This window comes from Enhydra lutris, unplaced genomic scaffold, assembly GCF_002288905.1.
Source record: "Enhydra lutris kenyoni isolate GAN:26980312 unplaced genomic scaffold, ASM228890v2 scaffoldscaffold3, whole genome shotgun sequence".
Taxonomy (NCBI): Eukaryota; Metazoa; Chordata; class Mammalia; order Carnivora; family Mustelidae; genus Enhydra; species Enhydra lutris.
In genome coordinates this window covers 59,483,530-59,503,883 of record NW_019154087.1, presented here as the reverse complement: position 1 = coordinate 59,503,883, position 20,354 = coordinate 59,483,530, and the positions used below count along the sequence as shown (strand labels likewise).

The window sequence follows — 20,354 nt, the reverse complement described above, 5'->3', positions numbered from 1 at the left end:
TGACCTGAGCTGAATGCAGAGGCTTCAACCCACTGAGCCACCCAGGTGCCCCCCTTTGTGCATTTTAAATGGACACTTATATTTTTATCACAAATTCTAATAATTTCTAATAATTTCCAGCTTCAGATAAACTTTGATATGTTAAAATAAAGCCACCATATCATTTTTAATGTATAAAATGGAATCTGAATGCTGAGGCATTTGAATACTCAAAATTATGAAGTTAAAAACAGTCAAGAATAAAATTTCTAATGATTTAAAATTTGGTAAAGTTCTTTTCTCTTGTATTTAGATTATACATTCCGCCACATAATTTTACCTTAATGTAATATATTTTTAAACATTAAGCTACCCTATCACATTTCTTAGCTTAAATAGTATGCAATTTCAATTTAAACAAGAATGCAATTTCAATAGTATACAACAGGTTATTTCCTGTTAATTGCAGAAACTTAAATATAATACAAATTTTGAGAAGTAATTACCAAAAATAAAATTAATGTTATATTAGAAATGTATTAATGGAATGGATGAAACTATTTCTTTTTAAATTAGTACAATAACTAAGAATGAATATTTACTTATTTTTAGAATGAGACAGTTCCAGCTTCAAATTTTAATTTGAATGTTGAGAAGCCTTATTCAAATAGAGAAGTAGCTCAGAATGGAACAGCTTTTATGACAGTGATACATAATTCTTCTAATTCTTTCTGAATGTTTGCCCCAAATCACTTACCAGTCTATTATCACAAACATATTTTTAATGATCTCTTAATTAACAACTTAATTAGATCCACTGTAATTTTGTTGAATTCAAGTAATTGGAAACAACCTAATTTAAAAGAAAAGAAGTTATTTCTTTGCTTAGTCCTTAAGTCACCCATTTTCTTAATAGGAAAGCAATATGGCTCTTTGTTGCTACTCTGTACATTTTTAAACCCCAAGTAAGTTTGAGGAAGCTTTTTGTTTTATAAGATGAGAAAAAAGCATTCATGAAAAAAGAGATGAGAAAGGACTTTTTTAAAAAATTGATAATGTACATGGTTTAAAAATTACTTAGAGACCACTGCTCCAGGTCTTTACTCTCATGTGAGTTGTATCTTAACAGAATGTGGGAGAGTGTGGAATTCTGGCATAGAAATAATAGAGGACTGAAATTAGCTTATAAGATCAATAATTTTATGAAGCTTGGGGCGCCTGGGTGGCTTGGTGGTTAAAGCCTCTGCCTTAGGCTCAGGTCATGATCCCAGGGTCCTGGGATCGAGCCCTGCATCGGGCTCTCTGCTCAGTGGGGAGCCTGCTTCCTTCTCTCTCTCTGCCTGCCTCTTTGCCTACTTGTGATCTCTGTCAAATAAATAAAATCTTTAAAAAAATTTTTATGAAGCTTTTTTCCTGTATTTTATTTCTATAATTATAATTAATTACTTATGTAAGAAGTTTGTAGCTAATCATGTTGAAAACAAGACATTATTAAGTATTATAATTTCCCTTTTTTTTTCTATTTCACAATTAATTCAACTTATGGTTAGTAGGTACCATTAACTTTTGTTTCCCTTCCATGTGCACATTTTTCCATGAAGTTTTTGAGGAACACTAATACAGTTATAATATGATATAGTGTCTGTGTCTTATTGCCGCCTAGTCACCATCAATTAGAAGAGATCTTTAAGGTACAAAGCAGGAACTAATACAGACTTTTCATTGTTCCTGCTGGTGTGTTAGAAGAAGCAGGTTCTATATCATTTATTTTGAAGCATCCTGCACGGATGAGTATTTCTAGAGTACGCCTTGATGGCAACATGTCCTTTGCCTTACCCAACTCACTTTATGCAATTTTACTTTACTAATGTAAGTTATAACCTCTCAAATCTTATTTTGCTTTTATTGTTTGTTACATTTTAATGTAATGCTACATAGGTATTCATATAATCTTTAAATAACATATATATAAGCTGTAAAGCATTAAACTAAAATGAAAACCCATGGACTCAGGACCCATGTACTCCTCCTCTATTTTACTCCCTTGTCTCTCCTCTTTCCCTAGGATATAAATTATCCTGAATTTTGTGTTTTTAATTCTCCTTTAAAAAACATCATATTCCGAAGTTCCTTTTTATATTTGCTGCTTTTGATTTTTATAGAAAGTAAAAGAATACTTACTCTAGTCTCCTGGATGTTGTTTTTTGCTTTTGTTTTGTTTTGCTCTTTGCACAAGATTCATTCATGTTGTCAGTTGAAGCTCTATTTTATTTTCACTGCTTCATAATATTTCAGAGTGTGGATATAAAACAAGCCATTGATCTAGTTTCCTCTTAAAAACTGTTTGTGTTTGTTTTTATTCTTTACTGTTACAAAAAGGGCTGCTACAAATATCTGGGGCCCATGTACAATAGTTTCCCTGGAATGTAAATATTCTGGATTTTTGAGGTCAAACAGGTTTCAGGATCATAATGGAATAAGAATATTCCAAGAACTTATAGTGATAAAAGAACTTTCCATGCTACCACCAAATCATTTGAGAAAGTAGTTTTACTGATTAGTGTATTGGAGTAGTTCCTATTGACCCTGTATAGTTTTCATAAAATGACCAGACATGAAAGGCTATTGACTTGTTAACTTGCTATTCTTACTTTTCTTCTCTTTCCTTGTATATCTCTCCCCTTCCTTTTTATTCTGGTGATTGGGTTCTTGCAGTTGTTAGAGTTGAATTCTTCTCTTGAGACACAGAAGGCACCAAATCTTTAATACTCTGTTTACAAGATATCTCTTATACCAACAAGGATAATGAAAAAAAATTAAAATTAGCTTTTCTTTCCTAGTGACTCTTGTTATTCTCATGGCTGCATAGTTGAAATTGCCGAGTATGCTGTGAGGCAATAATGTTCGTAGGTGGTACCAAGTCATTTTCTAGACTTGCTTAGGATAGCACCAACCCAGTGTGTATGAAAGACACCCTCTTACTTCATCATGAACAGTGTGCTTCAAAAAAGTTGAATAAAGAAAGGAACTATAAAGCACAATGTAAGAAATCATAAACTTTCTTTACACATAAATAACAAAAAGATTTGTGTTTCTTTAGGTCATTTTACGCACAATTGGTATCAATCACAATCAGGCTCCTGTGTTGTGGTCACAGGTATTTGATAACCAAGGAAGAAGAATGCCACTTAATGCTTATGCACTTGATTTCTATAAACATGGTTCCTTGACAGGACTAGTCCAGGACAACAGGTATGTTTTATCTATCTTCACCTATCCACCCCCCCTAATCTTTCAACTTCTACCTTTCTGTGTCCATGTCTGTATTCATGTCTGTGTCTCCATCTTTCTCTTTCATTTCTACCTCTACCTGTGGTTTACCAGCAAAATCTTGGAACTTAAGGTGACTCACTTGACCTAAAGATGTACCCTGCAGATATATTTGCATACTCTCACAGATGTGTTTTTATTTATTACTATCCTATTTATTGAATATAAGTTATTTTAAAAACTCACCATTATCTGCGAGAAGTATATAAAAAGGTATATAACTCACACTTCTGAAGACTGAGCATAGGACAATTGTTTTAGCTCTTTGGCAAGGAAATCATTTTCAAAAACAGTAAGGAAGGGTAAACCCTCTTGGATTTACTGAAAGTAGAGAAATTCGTCCAGGCACCGAAAGTAGAGAAATTGGTCCAGGCACTGAGCACATAGATGTGATAGGGGCATTCTGTCACACTAATAAGTAATTCAGTAAAAAATTTGCATAAAATTTTGAGCAGTTTTTATTGAATTAAAGGATTTAAAACTTGGGACACTAGATAAATATTGATTTTTTAAAAATTTCATAGCTCACTGATGCAGATGTATTTTATTCATTTTTAAAGTTTTTTATTTTAATCACCTTGTGTTCATTATGACAAATGCACTCCTTAATCCCCATCATATATTTCACCCATCCCCCTCCCCCATCCCCTCTGGTAAACATCTGCTTGTTCTCTATAGTTAAGAGTCCATTTCTTGGTTTGCCTCTCTCTCTTTTTGCTTGTTTGTTTTATTCTTAAATTACACAGGTGAGGGAAATCCTTCAGTATTTATCTTTCTTTGGCCAACTTATTTCACTTAGCATTATACTCTCCTGCTCCATCCTTGTTATTGCAAATAGCGAGATTTCATTCTTTTTTATGGCTGAAATATATATATATATATCTCCATTTGTCAGTTGATGGACACTTGATAATGGGCTGCTTCCATATCTTGGCTATTGTAAATAATCTTTCTATAACAAAAGGATGCATATAGCCCTTTGAATTTATGTTTTTGTATTCTTTGGATAAATATCCAGTAGTGTGATTGCTAGATAGTAGGGTAGTTCTAATTGTAACTTTTTGAGGAAACTCCATACAGTTTTTCATAGTGGCTAAACCGGTCTGCACTCTACTAACAGTGCAGGAAGGTTACCCTTTATCCATGTCCTCATGAACACCTACTGGTGTTCTTGTATTTTTTTATTTTAGTCATTCTGACAGGGATGAGGTGATATCTCATTGTAGTTTTGATTTGCATTTCCCTGATGGAAAGTAATGATGATCATCTCCTCATATGTCTGTGGGCCATCTGTATGTCCTTCTTGGAGAAATGTCCATTCAGGTTTTCTGCCATTTTTTAATTGGACTATCTGCTTTTTGGGTGTTGAGATTTATAAATTCTTTATATATTGTGCATAGAGTCCTTTATCAGATATGTCATTTGGAAATATCTTCTTCTATTCCCTAGGTTGTCTTTTAGTTTTGTTGATTGTTTCCTTCACTGCAGAAGTTATTATTATTTTTTTTTAAAGTAGGCTCCACACCCAACATGAGGCTTGAACTCACAACCCTGAGATTAAGAGTCCCGCATCCTACCAACTGAGCCAGCCAGGTGCCCCTGAAGCTACTTATTTCATAGTCCAAATAGTTTGCTTGCTTTTGTTTTCCTTGCCTCAGGGGATCTATCTAGAAAGTAGTTACTATATTCAATGTCAAAGAAGTTATTGCTTGTGTTCTCTTCTGGCATTTTTGTGGTTTCAGGTCTCACATTTAGGTCTTTAATCCATTTTTAATTTATTTTTATATAAGGTATAAAAAAGGTTGTCCAGTTTCATACTTTTCTTTTTTTTTTTTAAGATTTTATTTATTCATTTAGAGAGAGAGAGAGGGAGAGTGAGAGAGAAAGAGAGGAGGAGGGAGAGGGGCAGAGGGAGAGGGAGAAGCAGACTCTCCACTGAGCAGGAAGCCTGACATGGGGCTCTATTCCAGGACTCTGGGATCATGATCTGAGCCCAAGGCAGCGGCTTATCTGAAGGAGCCTCCCAGGCACCACTTCCAGTTTCATTCTTTTTGCATGTTGCTGTCCAGTTTTCCCAAAATCATTTGTTGAAGTGATGGGTCTTTTTTCTATTGGATATTCTTCCTAGCTTTGTCAAGGATTAATTGGTTATATAATCGTGGGTCCTTTGCTGGGTTTTCTGTTCTGTTCTATTGATCTATGGGTCTCTTTTCTGCCAGTACCATACCATCTTGATCATTACAGCTTTGTAATATAACTTGAAGTTTGGAATTGTGATGCCTCCAGCTTTACTTCTTTTTTTTTTTCTTCTTCTTCTAGTTGCTTTGGCTATTCAGGGTCTCTTGTGGTTCATACAAATTTTAGGATTGTTATAGCTCTGTGAAAAATGCTGGTTGTATTTTGATAGGGATTTCATTGAATCTGTAGATTGCTCTGTGTAGTATAAACATTTTAACAATATTTGTTCTACCATTCCATGAGTATGGAATGTCTTTCCATTTCTTGGTGTCGTCTTTCATTTCTTTCATCGGCATTTTATAGTTTTCAGGGTACAGATCTTTCACCTTTTTGATTAGGTTTATTCCTAGGTATCTTTTGTTTTTGATGCAATTGTAAATGGGATTGATTCCTTAATTTCTCTTTCTGCTGCTTCATTATTGATGTATAGAAATGCAACAGATTTCTGTACAGTGATTTTGTATCCTGTGACTGTACTGAATTCATATTTCAGTTCTAGCACATTTTTAGTGGTCTTTCTGGTTTTCTATACATAGCATCATGTCATCTGCAAATAGTGAAATTTACTTCTTTACACATTTAGATGCCTTTTATTTGTTTTCATTGTCTGATTACTGTGGCTATGACCTTAGGGGAAAACTCTCAGTTTGTCCCCAATGAGGATGATTTATTAGTTGTGGGTTTTTCATGTATGGCCTTTATTATATTGAGGTATGTTCCCTCTAAGCCTGTTTTGTTGAGGGTTTTTTATCATGAATGCTTGTTGTACTTTATCAGATGCTTTTTTTCTGCATCTATTGAAATGATCATATGGTTCTTAGCCTTTCTTGTATTTATGTGATATATCACATTGGTTACTTTGTGAATATTGAACAACCATGCAACTCAGGATAAATCCCAGTTGACCAAGATAAATGAGTTTTTAAATGTATTGTTGGATTTAGTTTGCCAGTATTTTGTTGAAGATATTTGCATCTACATTCATCAGAGATATTGGCCTGTAGGTCTCTTTTTTGCAGTGTCTTTATCTGGTTTTGGTATCAGGGTAATGCTGGCCTCACAGAATGAATTTGGAAGTTTTCCTTCCTCTTCTATGTTTCGGAATAGTTTGAGAAGAATAGTAATTAACTCTTTGGTAAGTGTTTGGGACAATTTTCCTGTGAAGCCATCCGGTCTTAGACTTTTGTTTTGGGGGAGTTTTTTGATTAGCAATTTAATTTCTTTACTGGTATTCAGTCTGTTCAAATTTTCTATTTCTTCCTGTTTCAGTTTTGGTAGGTTTTATGTTTCTAGGAATTTAGTTTTTTCTTCCAGTTTGTCTGATTTGTTGACATATAGTTTTCATAATATTCTCTTATAATTGTTTGTATTTCTGTTGGTGTTGGTAGTTATTTCTCCCCTCTAATTTATGATTAGAGGTTTATCAGTTTTATTGATTTTTTTCAAAAAGCCACCTTCTGGGTACATTGATCTGTTCTATTGTTTGTTTGTTTAGTTCTTATATCACTTATTTCTGCTCTAATCTTCATTTATTTCTTTCCTTCTGCTGGTTTTAGGTTTTGTTTGTTATTTTTAACTCTTTTGGGTGTAAGGTTGGGTTTTTTTTATTTGAGAGTCTTCTTACTTATTGAAGTGGGACTGTATTGCTATAAATATTCCTCTTAGAACCACTTTTGCTGCATCCCAAAGATTTTGGACCATTGTGTTTTCATTTTCATTTGTTTCCATGTACATATATATATTTTTAAAGATTTTATTTATTTATTTATTTGACAGAGAGAGAGAGATCACAAGTAGGCAGAGAGAGAGGGGGAAGCAGGCTCCCTGCTGAGCAGAGAGCCCAATGCGGGACTAGATCCCAGGACCCTGAGATATTGACCTGAGCTGAAGGCAGAGGCTTAACCCACTGAGCCACCCAGGTGCCCCCATATATCTTTTTAATTTATTCTTTGAGTTCCTTGTTTACCCATTCATTGTGTTGTAGCATGTTATTTAACCTTCATGTATTTGTGGTTCTTCCAGATTTTTTCTTGTGATTGACTTCTAGTTTCTTTCTTTTTTTTTTTTTTAAGATTATTTATTTATTTATCTGACAGAGAGAGAGAGAGAGAGATATCACAAGTAGGCAGAGAGGCAGGCAGAGAGAGAGGGGGAAGCAGGGTCTCTGCTGAACAGAGAGTCTGATGTGGGGCTTGATCCCAGGATGCTGAGATCACAACCTGAGCTGAAGGTAGAGGTTTAACCCATTGACTCACCCAGCTCCTGACTTCTAGTTTCTTGAGGTTGTGGTCAGAAAGGATGTATGGTGTGGTTTTGATTTTTCTGAATTCTTGAGGCTTGTTTCGTGGCCTAATATGTCATCTATTCTGGAGAATGTATCATGTGTACTTGAAAATAATGTGTATTCTACTGTTTTAAGGTGGAATGTTCTGAATATATCTGTTAAATTCGTCTGGTCCAGTGTGTCATTCAAAGTCACTGTTTCCTTGTTGATTTTCTGTTTAGATGATCTGGCCATTGATGTAAGTGTAATGTTAAAGTCCCCCACTATCATTGTGTTATTATCCGTTAGTTCCTTTATGCTTGTTGTTAACTGTTTTACATATTTAGGTGCTCTCATGTTGGGTGCATAAATATTTACAATTGTTATATCTTCTTGTTGGATTCTCCCCTTTATGATTATAAAGTGCCCTTCTTTGTCTTTTGTTACCGTCTGCTTTAAAATCTAATTTGTCCAATATAAGTATTGCTAGTTGGCTTTCTTTTGACAACCATTTGCATGATAAATGTTTCTTCATCCCCTCACTTTCAATCTGTAGGTGTCTTCAGGGCTACAATGCTCTTATAGGCAGCATATAGATGAGTCTTTTTTTTTTTCTTTTAATCCATTCTGTCACCCTGTATCTTTTGATTCAAGTGTTTTGTCCATTTTCATACAAAGTAATTATTGGTGGATATATACATTTATTGCTGTTTCATTACTTGTTTTGTGGTTGTTCCTAAAGATTTTCTCTGATCCTTTCTTGTCTTTCTCTCTTTCATGGTTTGCTGGTTTTCTTTAGTGATATATTTGGATTTCTTTTCTTTATTTTTGCAGTTTATTAGTTGTTTTTGATTTTTGGTTACCATTAGGTTACATCCTCTGCATATTTAGCTGTTGGTCTATATTAAGCTGGTGGTCATTTAGGTTTGAACCATTCTTTACTCCTCTCCTCCCCATGTTTTAGATATAAGATACCTTCTTTTACATATTTCTATTTTGTGAGTACCTTGGGTGGTCTTTTACAAAAAGAATTCATTTTTACTGTTTTTGTGTTTCCTACCTTCATACTGTCACTTTTGGTCTTTCATTTCCACTCAAAGAATCCCCTTTAATATTTCTTGGAGGACTAGTGTGTTGGTCATGAACTGCTCTAATTTTTTTTTTTTTTTTTTTTTGCCTGGGAAACTCTTTATCTCTTCTTCTATTCTGAATGATAGAATTGCTGGATAGAGTATTCTTGGCTGTATATTTTTCCCATTCAGCACTTTAAATATGTCATGCCTTTTTCTTTTGCTTGGAGAGTTTCTGCTGAAAAAGCCACTGATAGCCTTATGGATTTTCCCTTGTAGGTAACTGCCTTATTTTGTCTTGCTGCTCTTAATTTTTTTTTCTTTATCACTATATTTTGCCATTTTAATTATGTCTTGATGTGGATCTGCTTTTGTTGATTTTGTTGGGAGTTTTCTGTGCCCCCTGGATATGGATATCTTTTTCCTTCCCCTGTTAGGAAAGTTTTCATCTATTATTCTTCAAATAAATTTTCTGTCCCCTTTTCTTCCTCTTCTTCCTCTAGGACTTTTATAATGTGAATTTTTAAATAAAGATTTTATTTACTTATTTGAGACAGTGAGAGAGAGAATGTGCACAAGTGGAGGGGATGGGGAGAGGAAGAAGCAGCCTCCCCACTGATCAGGGAACCTGATGTGGGGCTTAATCCCAGGACCCTGAGGTTGTGATCTGAGCTGAAGACAGACACTTAGCTGACTGACCCACCCAGGTGCCCCTATAATGTAAATGTTATTACGTTTGATAGAGTCACTGAATTCCCTAAGCCTTTTCTTATTTTGCATAATTCCTTTTTTTCTTTTGTTTAGCTTGGTTACTTTCTATTACCATGAGTTCTAGGTCATTAATTTGTTCAACTGATTTTCCATCCTGCTGTTCATTCCATCAAGTGTGTTTGTCATTTCATTTACTGAGCCCTTTATTACTGGTATGTTATTCCTTATCTCTGTGTTAAGGTTCTCACTCAGGTCTTCCATTCATAAGTCCAGTGAGTGTCTTTATAATCATTACTTTAAATTCTGTTTCACTGAGATCCCTGGACATGGCCTTATCCTGTTCTTTCATTTGGGACAAATTCCTCTGTCTTCTCATTTTGTCTGTCTCTGTGTCAGCTACTGTGTATTAGGAAAGTCAGGTACCTCTGCTGTTTTTGAGGGTAATGGTCTTACATAGAACTCCTTGTTGGGGGGCGCCTGGGTGGCTCAGTGGGTTAAAGCCTCTGCCTTCAGCTTGGGTCATGATCCCAGGGTCCTGGGATCCAGCCCTGTATCGGGCTCTCTGCTCGGCAGGGAACCTGCTTCCCCCTCTCTCTCTGCCTGCCTCTCTGCCTACTTGTGATCTCTGTCCGTCAAATAAATAAAATCTTAAAAAAAAAAAAAAAAGAACTCCTTGTTGGGAGTTGCAGTCTGGGAGGGGTTTGAGCTGGTCTCTCCTCAGGGGCGAGTTTTCACAGTGCTGGGACTGAGGCAAGCATAACTTGGAAGGGTGGATACACCAGAGCATGGCAGGTACCAAGCTTGGCATAAACAAGTTGGGTACTGACAGTTGGCATGGTACTGGTTCCTACAACTAGCCCTGTGCTAGTTGTGGTGGGGGAGGGAAGTGGTGCTGGTCAGTTTCTTTGTTCACAGAGAGGTCTTTTGTGAACACTACCTCTCTGGGACATTTTCTGAGAAGAACAAATAACCTCCCGGAGCCCTGTATGCCACAGGCACCCTTCAATTGCTGTTTCCACACTATACATCCATGGGTTGTTTGCCCTGCCTTTTCTCCAAAAGCAGTCCCGATACCCCTGGGCTATATCCAAGCCAAGCCCACTGACCTTTAAAATTCTAGCCTTTAAGCCTCATTGGTTGCAAGAACTCATGATATTCAGCCCCTCTCATTTTCCAAGCCAGTTGGTATGGTGAATCATCTTCCCTTTATGCTCCACTGTGTTCTAGTCTGTCTTTACTCTGCTCCACCTCTATGGCTCCCATCCCACTGCAATGGGCAGTTCTCTCCCAAACCACATCTCTGAACTTCCTACTTTCTTCAATGCAGTTTTTTATCTACCTTCAGTTGTGGACTTTGTTCTGTCAGTCTTCAGGTTGATTTCTGGGGTATTTAGGATATTTTGATAGTTATATAGATGTGTTCATGGGATGAAGCAAACCTAGGGTCTTCGTAGGTATTTCTGATCATTTTTAAAAATATAACTCATTATTGTGAATTAAGTTGTGGCATTAGTAAATAATTCATTTGATTCTTCCATTTTGATTCTCCAGCTCCTATTCACTCTCCTGAGCTTAACTTTCCTATTTTGGATTTCTTCTGAGATGGTCAGTCTTCTATGTGTATTGATTATGTGTGGTTGTAATACTTATGACATTTTTGAATTCAGAATCATCATTCCTGTTGATTGAATCATCATCTAAGATGTGTGACAAAAAGTTTCTGGTAAATATGTCACGACAGACAAAAGTAATTTATTATTGACAAATCCAGCATTTCAGTATGACATAAGTTCTTTAATGTTTTTATACTATTAAATTTCAAATATTTTTGTTTAGGATACATGAAGGAGCTGCTTATCAGTTGTTGAAAGATTTTGCACTCACCATTAAATCTATCAGGTATGTTATGTATTTTAAATATTGATTTCAAATTTTTCAAAAATTTAATGGTAATTTGAAAAATGTTGACCTTATACTTAAAAATGCCCTTGAGCTTCTGAGATGTCACACATTTCAACTCCCCAAACACTTTACAGAGCTTCTTTTCAACACCCTGTTGCATTGGTTCTATAATAGAATTAATTCCAAAGCCCATTTGACATAAGGTTTTATTCAGACCAGAACCTCAGCCTTAAGCACTGCATAACAACAGGACAATATTCAAAAGCCTCAAGAATTCCTAGATCCTAGTATTCTCAGTTTTCACAACCAGTGTTTGTCAGATACATGATACTTCAGAAGATCCCTTAGGGCTCCATGGAGTCCCTGGTTTATATCAACTTACATATTCTGGACTTTCTTGCTTTATATTATATAGTGTTTTTTTCCAGGCTTTATCTGACTCTGGTCTCTCATGTTGGCTTTCTGTTTCCATCTTTAGCAGAGTACAGTGGGGATTCAAACAACTCTAAACTTTCTATGGATATACCCATCCTAAGGGTTTATTACAAGGTCCACCCTTAGGCCCATCTAGTGTTGCCTGGTTAAATAAACATCTTCTTAAAGCCTCCTGTTTGTGTGCACTTCAATATTTTATGGGTTTTCCCTTTTATATCACGTACTTTAAAAAATTACATATCTTCACATATATGTATACATGCAATTAGCCATGAATCTCTTCATGAATTTCTTGCTAATCAGGTCACTGGTTTTTAATTTTTTGATTTGAGATTAATTAGACCTGTTTGGATGTTTTATACAAAGAATGAAACTTTGGGGATTCTAGAACAGAGGAAACTGCTCTAGATATTTTCTTGAGTATATCCAGACAGTGTATTTCTTGAGTGGTTCATGGTTATTCAAGAGTATCCCAGGAAACCCCTGAGACTTTGGAACCATCTCAAAATCTCATCCTAGAAATATCATTCATTCATCTGAAAAGTATTGAATATTATTGCTTTGAGACATACTTCTAAGTATTTGATATATAGAGAATCAGTAAATCTTTTCCTGCTTTAAATGTAATCTTACAGTGTAGTGTGAGGAAACTGACTTGTAGCTACTAAAAAGGCAGTAAGTGCTAGGATGATAGATAATGAGGCAACCTTGGATTCAGAGAAGGATTTTCAAATGAAGTAATTTTTTCACTAAGTCTTAAGGGATCTTAAGGGATAGGGCAGAGGAAATAGTGTTTTTAAAGTACAGAAATGAAAAAGGGTCTGATATGTCAGGGATAGGCTTCTATCTCACTCTAGTGGCATGGGGAATATGGGAGATGTGATAGAGATGGGGAAGATACTGAGTTGCTTAAAGCAGCTTTAAAGGCAATTAGGATATGTATTGGAAAGGGTCTTAAGTCTCATATTATGGAGTGGGCTTAATATTATGAATAATGTGTAGATAGTGTATAGGCATGGGTATGATATGGATCTGTGGTTTATATATCTGACAGAGATGTATAAGGTTTATATATGTTTATATATGTGACAGAGACTCAAAGACTATAAGAGCCATGCAAGTAAGAGTGAGTGTGAGTCTGAATTAAGGAAAGAGAAGTAATGATGTAAAGGAGTGGTTAGAGAAATACTTATAGGATAGAATTCAGAGAAAGTTTCAATAAAGTTCATGTGGTTGGTGATGATAATAAGTTCCTATCTTAGTTAAGGATACCTAAGAAATATAGAAGTGAGGATGAAGTTTGAGGAGGACTAAGAACCAAAAATAATGAGTTAGAATTTATACATGTCCCATAATATCTGTGGGGTATAATTCAAGAGGAAATGGTCAGTGTTATAATTATAAGTCTATGATTAGGAGTATATTCAGTGTTATAGATACAGATCTGGTCGTTCTTTGTGGTAGGTCAATGAAGACAATAGGAAAAATTCTGGAACTCTAGTGCAACCAAGGTAGATAAGGAATTACAAAAGGCTGATAAAATGTCAGATGCTGATTGTGGTCAGTACTTTTATCAGCCCATCTGCACTGTTCATTCTTGGATTTCCTCTCTCCTTTCTTTTCACTTGCTTATACATTTCTTGTTGCTGCTGTAACAAATTACCACAAACTTAGTGGTTTAAACCAACACAAATTTATTATCTTACAGTTCTGGAAGCCTGGTGTCCCAAATAAGTCTAACTGCATTAAAATCAAGATGTTGGCAAAGCTCATTTCTTTCTGGAGACTTGAGGGCCATCTATTTTATTGTCTTTTCTAGCTTCTAGATGCTGCTGGCATTATTTTGCTTATGGTCCCCTTTCATCTTCAAGGCCAGCAATGGTGGGGAAAGTCTTACATTGCATTACTCTGAGATGAACTCTCTCCTGTCTCCCTCACAAAAATCTTTTAGACTATATTGGGCCCACCCAGATAATACAGAATAATTTTTCTATCACAAAGTTAGCTGATCAGCAGCTTGAATTCCATCTGCAACCTTAATTCTCTTTGCTGTGTAAACTAACATAGTCCTAGATTTCTGAGGATTAGAACACAAATAAAGGTCACTATTCTGTTTATTACTCCTGTTTTTTAAAATTTTCTCACATATCTAGGTAAAGGAAGTAATATTTTGCTCTTCATAGAGGTACTTGCTTGTGGAGTTCAGTATATACTAGACATGATAGCCAAAAAAAACCCAAAAACAAACAAAACAAAAAACACAAAATAGCCTCCAAAGACATGTGTGGCAAGAAGGAAGGGACTTTGTTTTGCTCTTGTTGAAGGGAGAAGTGATAAGTTTACATGGAATTTGGTGGCCTTTAAAATTCTCTTGGTAACTGACATGAAGAAGAGCTGCATGGGGATTGTTTTGTTATCTTTATTTTGTTTTTTTACACACTTTTTTTTAGATCAAAATATTTCTTATCAGTATTCTTCATATTTTGCTAACATTTCATCATCTAGTAGGATTTACTTAATTCTTCCTGCCTGGGGGAAAGTACTTCTTATAATGCTGACTCTCACTAATATATGTGTTCTCTCTGTGTATGTGTGTGTGTGTGTGTGTGTGTGTGTGTGTGTGTATTTCCATTTACAGTGTTTCCTTGCGTGAACTCTGCGAAAATGAAGATGACAACGTGGTCTTAGCATTTGAACAATTGAGTAACACCTTTCATGAAAAACTTGAAGGAGTTTAAAAATAAAGACTATCCAGACCACTTAAAATATTGCCACTGGCATTTTTAAGTCATATTTTGTGATCTGCATACTAATCAGAAATATATACATGATGAAGTGGAAAGGGCAAACAACTTGGGAGTCTGAATTGTGATCAAACCTGCCATGTTCTCTCATGAGTACCCTTGGACAAGTTTTTTAATATCTTTGGAGTCTTAGCTTCTGTATATAATTGAATAATAATGCCTATGTTTCAGCTGGTTTGTGGACTGATTGAAAAAATGCAAAGATTTTTTATGTGACTAAAGAACAATTTTTACTCTGTGAAGCCTAAACAAATATTACATTCTCAGCACTTTTCTCCTGGATGTTATAATTTGTAAAAGTCTATCAAGGGTAGAATATACTCTATATCCCGAAGTTGAAATATGCTTTCTCTATTAACCTAAATGTGATTATCTGATTTTGATAAATGGTTTTTAAAAATGACAACTTCTAGTAAACTTGAATTACTTTTTAAAAAAATATAAACGAGAGTTTTGGCATAAATCCTATGATGCTCTAAGGTAACATATAGCTGGTGATTTGGCTTGATTTTAATTGTATGTAAATGATTGAAAAAACACAAAGAAATAAATGGGTATAAACAATTTTCCATTTGTCTCTTTGTGTAAAGTCTATACATCTTTCTGTGCATTTGCACATACTTATGCATTTTATATGTAATAAATAGTTTATGTCTAATTGCTTTCCCTTCCTAGTCTAAGCCTCAGATCACAGTTTTGGAATCTATTTTAGGCCCTAAAATTGAGTAGAACATTTTATCCTCAGAGAAATCTCTCTCCTTCTATCTAGGTGTCTTACTGAAGGTGATCTTTTGTATGACATTATTTATACATAATATGACATTGGCTTAGAAAAACACCCATGGTTCATTTTGTCTGGAGATAAAAGAATATTCTGTTATCTGGAACTGACCCATTATTGCATGTGCCATGTTAGGGGAGTCTAGTTTTTTCAGAGTAAACCCTTTTATTCCCCTACCCCCAACTTTAACCTCCACCAACCTCTAGATATTCTCTATTTCTGTAATATTGTCATTTCAAGACCTAAATAAATGGAATTATACAGTACATAACCTTCTGAGATTTTTCCTTTCACTCAGCATAATTCCATCAAGATTGATCCAGGTTGTTACATGTACCAGTAGTGTGTCCCTTTATATTGTTGAATAATATGCCACAGTATGGTTGTACCACAGTTTGTTTAACCATTCAACACAGTGAAGGACATTGGGTTGTTTCTAACTTTTTGCTGTTACAAGTAAAGCTGCTATTAATATTTATGTTTCTTCTGGAATATATATAGAGCTTCTCTTTGGCCCTTGCTGACACCAGGGAAGAGGGAAACAGGGCTGATTCACACTGCTCTGTTGTTTTAGGGTGCGGATGGAAGCTCAGCTGTCACAGGGAATATATGTAGGACAGTATTGATTAGTCTGGCTTTGCACCAACTCATTCTTTCTTACTAATATTAGTTGAAGGTAGAGGTTCAGCACCCTCCCACCCCAATACACACACACCAGGGGAGGGGGCAAGAGCAGGTTTCTGATTAATTCCACCTCACACTGCCTTGTTTAATATCATTGATGCTGGGTCAGGGGATGGCTAGATGGCTCCAATGACATCTGGAGAGGGTGAAGTGTAGTGGTGATTAGTGCCTCTTCATACTGCTTTGGATATACAAGAGACAGAAAACTCAGAGAACTCATTATCATGTTGTTTCTTAAGTCTCAAGGTTCCTATTGTTTTTGTGTTATGTCTAGGTAACTTTTGCTCCAAAAAGGAAGACCTAGGAGGAATGAGATTGCTCTTACATTTTTATTGAAAGAAAGGAAGATGTTGAAAGGACTTGTTGGAAAAAGTTTGAGTCTCTGTTTTTTACATGAATCAATAACTGAATCAAGGGAAAGCTTTACCTCTTTATAACTTAATGTTATGATTTCAGCAGTAATTTGTGTGTGGTTCAGGAGATCTTACAGTAGGCGGGCAATGCTTCCATGGCCTGAGAATTTTCTGAAAGCCAATTTTTGCTTTTCTCAATATCCCTTTTGATCCTGTTTTACATCTTCCCTTTGAATGAAGGCCCATTCTATCATCTTCGTGATATTGCAGAGAGTCAAAGTCCTTACTAGCTCCAGAACTTATTAGGGGAAGTGATATCAGTGTAAAGACAAATTAGCCTTGTTATGTGGATGTGCCAATATGAAACCAAAACTAACTTCCTACTTAATAAATAGGTCAAAAATGCTTGTACCACACATCCTTGTGATCCTGGATGTGATAACAAGCCTTTAGTGTAGCTACGGCTGCTGAACAGTGTCCTAGAAACCAAAGAAGGCAGACTCTTTTAATTGCAATGATTTGCTTGTTGACACAATTCTACACAGATATTTAGTCCCCTCTGAAAGAATGTATGATCGTACCCTGACCTTAGCAGATTTTATGCTGGTTGGATATGAGGTTAGTTAACGCTTAAACTAAAATAAAACTCAGTTTAACAAATGGTATATTTAGTTAACACTTTTTTAAATGCAAGTTTCCTATAACAAATATTTCAGATTTTTATGGTTTTTCTTATAGCCTCTGAACCACAAGTTGCTATAGTCATCAACGCTGGCTTCTTTTCTCCTTAGCCTCCACAGCTTCCAATATTTTCCCATGAAAGAAATTGCCACACTATTTTTAGGGTTTGTTATGAAGTAAAATAAAGAATATAAAGCTGAAGAAAAAAAGAAGATATGTGGGAGTATTTCCTTGGTACATTGCAAGGAGAGAGAGAGAGTATATGATGTGTGTATGTCTGTGCGCGTGCATAAGGTGCATTGGCTCTGCACTATGTAACAATTCTTCCTTTATTGGAAAATAGGAGTTTTATAAGTAAACTGCCACTAGTGTTTCTAGAGCATAGTACTGAAAGGCCTGAGCTGTCCCACTGTTTTCAAGATAATTCATGTATGATATAATAATAGAAGGAAATGAAAGCATGATATTTTCTGTAAAACTTTTATATGTCTTTGTTATAAAAGAGTTGTTACCTGTGAGTGAATTTTCCAACTCTTGATGCAATTAGTACTAATGCATTATTGATGTAGGCTTCATAGGGTCTCTCAAATTTCTATTTCTATTTATCATATCTGCACAGGTCTATTATTAGGATACATTTATTAATTTACATTTCAAGTTCTTGTCTAATGAACAAATGTATATATCACTGCCCAGTTGAGCTTCCTGAATACAACTTTCCTTTCTTCCTTCCTATATATTCTTTTATATATTCATACTTGAATTCAGTACATCTTGGTTACATGCTTACTGTATGTCATGCACAGCAGGAGACACTGATCAAGTAGGAAGACTGAGGTAAGTAGATATTTACATTAAAGGAAGGGTGCAATAAAATGTAGTCATAATTTTATCATTGGTATGTGCTAAGTAATTTACAGAAATTATTTCCTTTAATCCTTAAAATAAGCCTTGAGATAGATCTAATTGTAATTTGCATTGGATAGATGCAGAAATTAGATGAAGAGCAGTCAGATAACTTGTCCAAGATCATGCAGCTATTAAATGTAAAGCTCACTTCTTTTGGGGGAATTTGAACTGAAGTAGTCTGGCCTGAAAAGGTACTCTCTTAGCTGCCATAGTATACTCCCAGCTGACAATAATGATAATAACAATTAATTTTTATTGAGAACTGACAATATTCTAGGTACTGTGCTAAATGTCTTACAGGTAATATATCATTTAATTAAAGCATCTTTGGGAGAGAAATATCTATAATACCATACTTTTTGTGAGCACAGTTATAGGTACTTGGAATTATTGAGGAAGATATCACATAGAAAGTTAGACTTTATTAAACACTTAGTGGAGATACATTGGAGGCAGTAAAGCAAGTGGGTAAAAAGTTCAGATTTCTCTTTTGGGATGAAACTCTAGCAGTTGTGTAGTGGCTGAAATAAACAGTAATACTGGAGACATAGACCAGTTAGGATCCCTTGAAAATAGTCAAGTGAGAAGTTATAAAACAAGATCCTTACCTTATCAAAGGCAGTGATGCTAGGCATAGAAAGAAGGGATGGACATGAAAGATATTTAGGAGAAATACAACTGACAAGATCTGATCATGACTTCAGTATGGGTCTTGTAGGAGAGGAGATAGGCTTCTCATTTGGATGAAAGAATGGAACATAAGGAATGGTGTGGAGGACCACAGGGGAAGGGAGGGAAAATCAAATGGGAAGAAATCAGAGAGGGAGACAAACCAAAAGAGAATCTGGACTCTGGGAAACAAACTAAGGGTTGCAAAAGGGGAGGGTTGGGGAGGGGTAATAGGGTGAAGGCATTAAGGAGGGCACACGATATGATGAGCACTGGGTGTTATACTCAACTAATGAATCCTTGAACACTCCATCAAAAACTAATGATGTACTATATGCTGGATAACTGGACATGATTAAAAAAAAAAAAGGAAGAATTTAGGATGCCATTAAACTAAGCCAGGTATATAGGGCAAACATTTTAGGAACTAAACATAATGATTTAATTTGGAAGATATTGAGACTGAATTTCCTCATTAACATTTCTGATAAGGATCTGAGGTTCAGGAGAGATAGTCAAGTTGAAGGTAAAAGTTAGGAATACCATAGTCATCAGTGAATATTTAATATTTGGAGTCTTAGAGGCATATCTTATGCTCAAAACCTCATGACATTTAATCATAAAATCGTAAGTTGACTTTATCAAAGGTAAAATCCAAACTCTTTGGAATGTTAAGACCTCTTTAATCTGGCATTAACCTGTCCTTCAAGTTACATTGTGTACTTTTTGTCAACATGTTATATCTTTAATGACCATGTAACATATGATAATATATCACTACATTTAATGTAATACAAAAAATTGTATTTTTCTCTTTTTAAGACCAATTCTTTGGCTCTGAATTTCTCCCTTTTTATCTAAGTCTTAACCGTACTTTACAACTCTCCTCAAATATCATCCTCTCTGTGCAGCTTCCCTAACAGATGATTTTTTTCTCCTTTTTAGATCTATTAGAATGGTGAAAACATAAAAGTACCTCTTCCAATATTCAACTCTGAGTCTTTACCAGTTAACTCAAAATCTAATCTCTGTAATTAGATACATTCAAAGTTATATCAAGAGTCAAAATCTTTTCTGTAGAATGCGCAAGCAAAACTCTTCACTGAGATAGTGTCTAAAGCTGCTGCGAAGCAAATGCTAAAAACCTAGTTAAAAAGAGCATATGAGGGGAGCCCAAGTGGTTTGGTCAGTTGAGCCTCCTGCTCTTGATTTTGGCTCAGGTGATCTCAGGTCCTGGGATTGAGCCCTGCATCAGGTCGCACACTCAGCAAGGAGTCTTCTGGAGATTCTCTGTCTCTCTCTCTGCCCTTTCCCCTGCCCACTCTAAAATAAATAAAACTTAAAAAGAGAGAGAGAGAGAGAGAACACACATGAAAGATAATATGCAGACCATTTGTGAAAAAAGAGGGCACCAGAAAGGGTAACTGGATCTGGAGGCTTCTGTTCTGATGGTTGCCAAAGGAAAGAGGTAAGGGAATGGGTAAAATAGGAGAAGAGGATTAAGTGGTACAAATTTCTAGCTATAAAATAAGTCACAGGATTGAA

The 20,354-nt window shown here is 35.5% G+C and overlaps 1 protein-coding gene across 1 annotated transcript in view; it reads left to right on the top strand.

The window, feature by feature from the left end:
* The window catches only part of LOC111154598 (probable ATP-dependent RNA helicase DDX60), a 105,009-nt gene extending 92,955 nt beyond the window's left edge, over positions 1–12,054 (top strand). Inside the window, exons 34-36 of the mRNA XM_022514277.1 lie at positions 3,080–3,231; positions 11,428–11,490; positions 11,922–12,054. Coding sequence (XP_022369985.1) covers positions 3,080–3,231; positions 11,428–11,490; positions 11,922–12,054 — 348 coding nt within the window. The remainder of the gene's footprint in view (positions 1–3,079; positions 3,232–11,427; positions 11,491–11,921) is intronic.
* Positions 12,055–20,354: the final 8,300 nt, after the last annotated feature.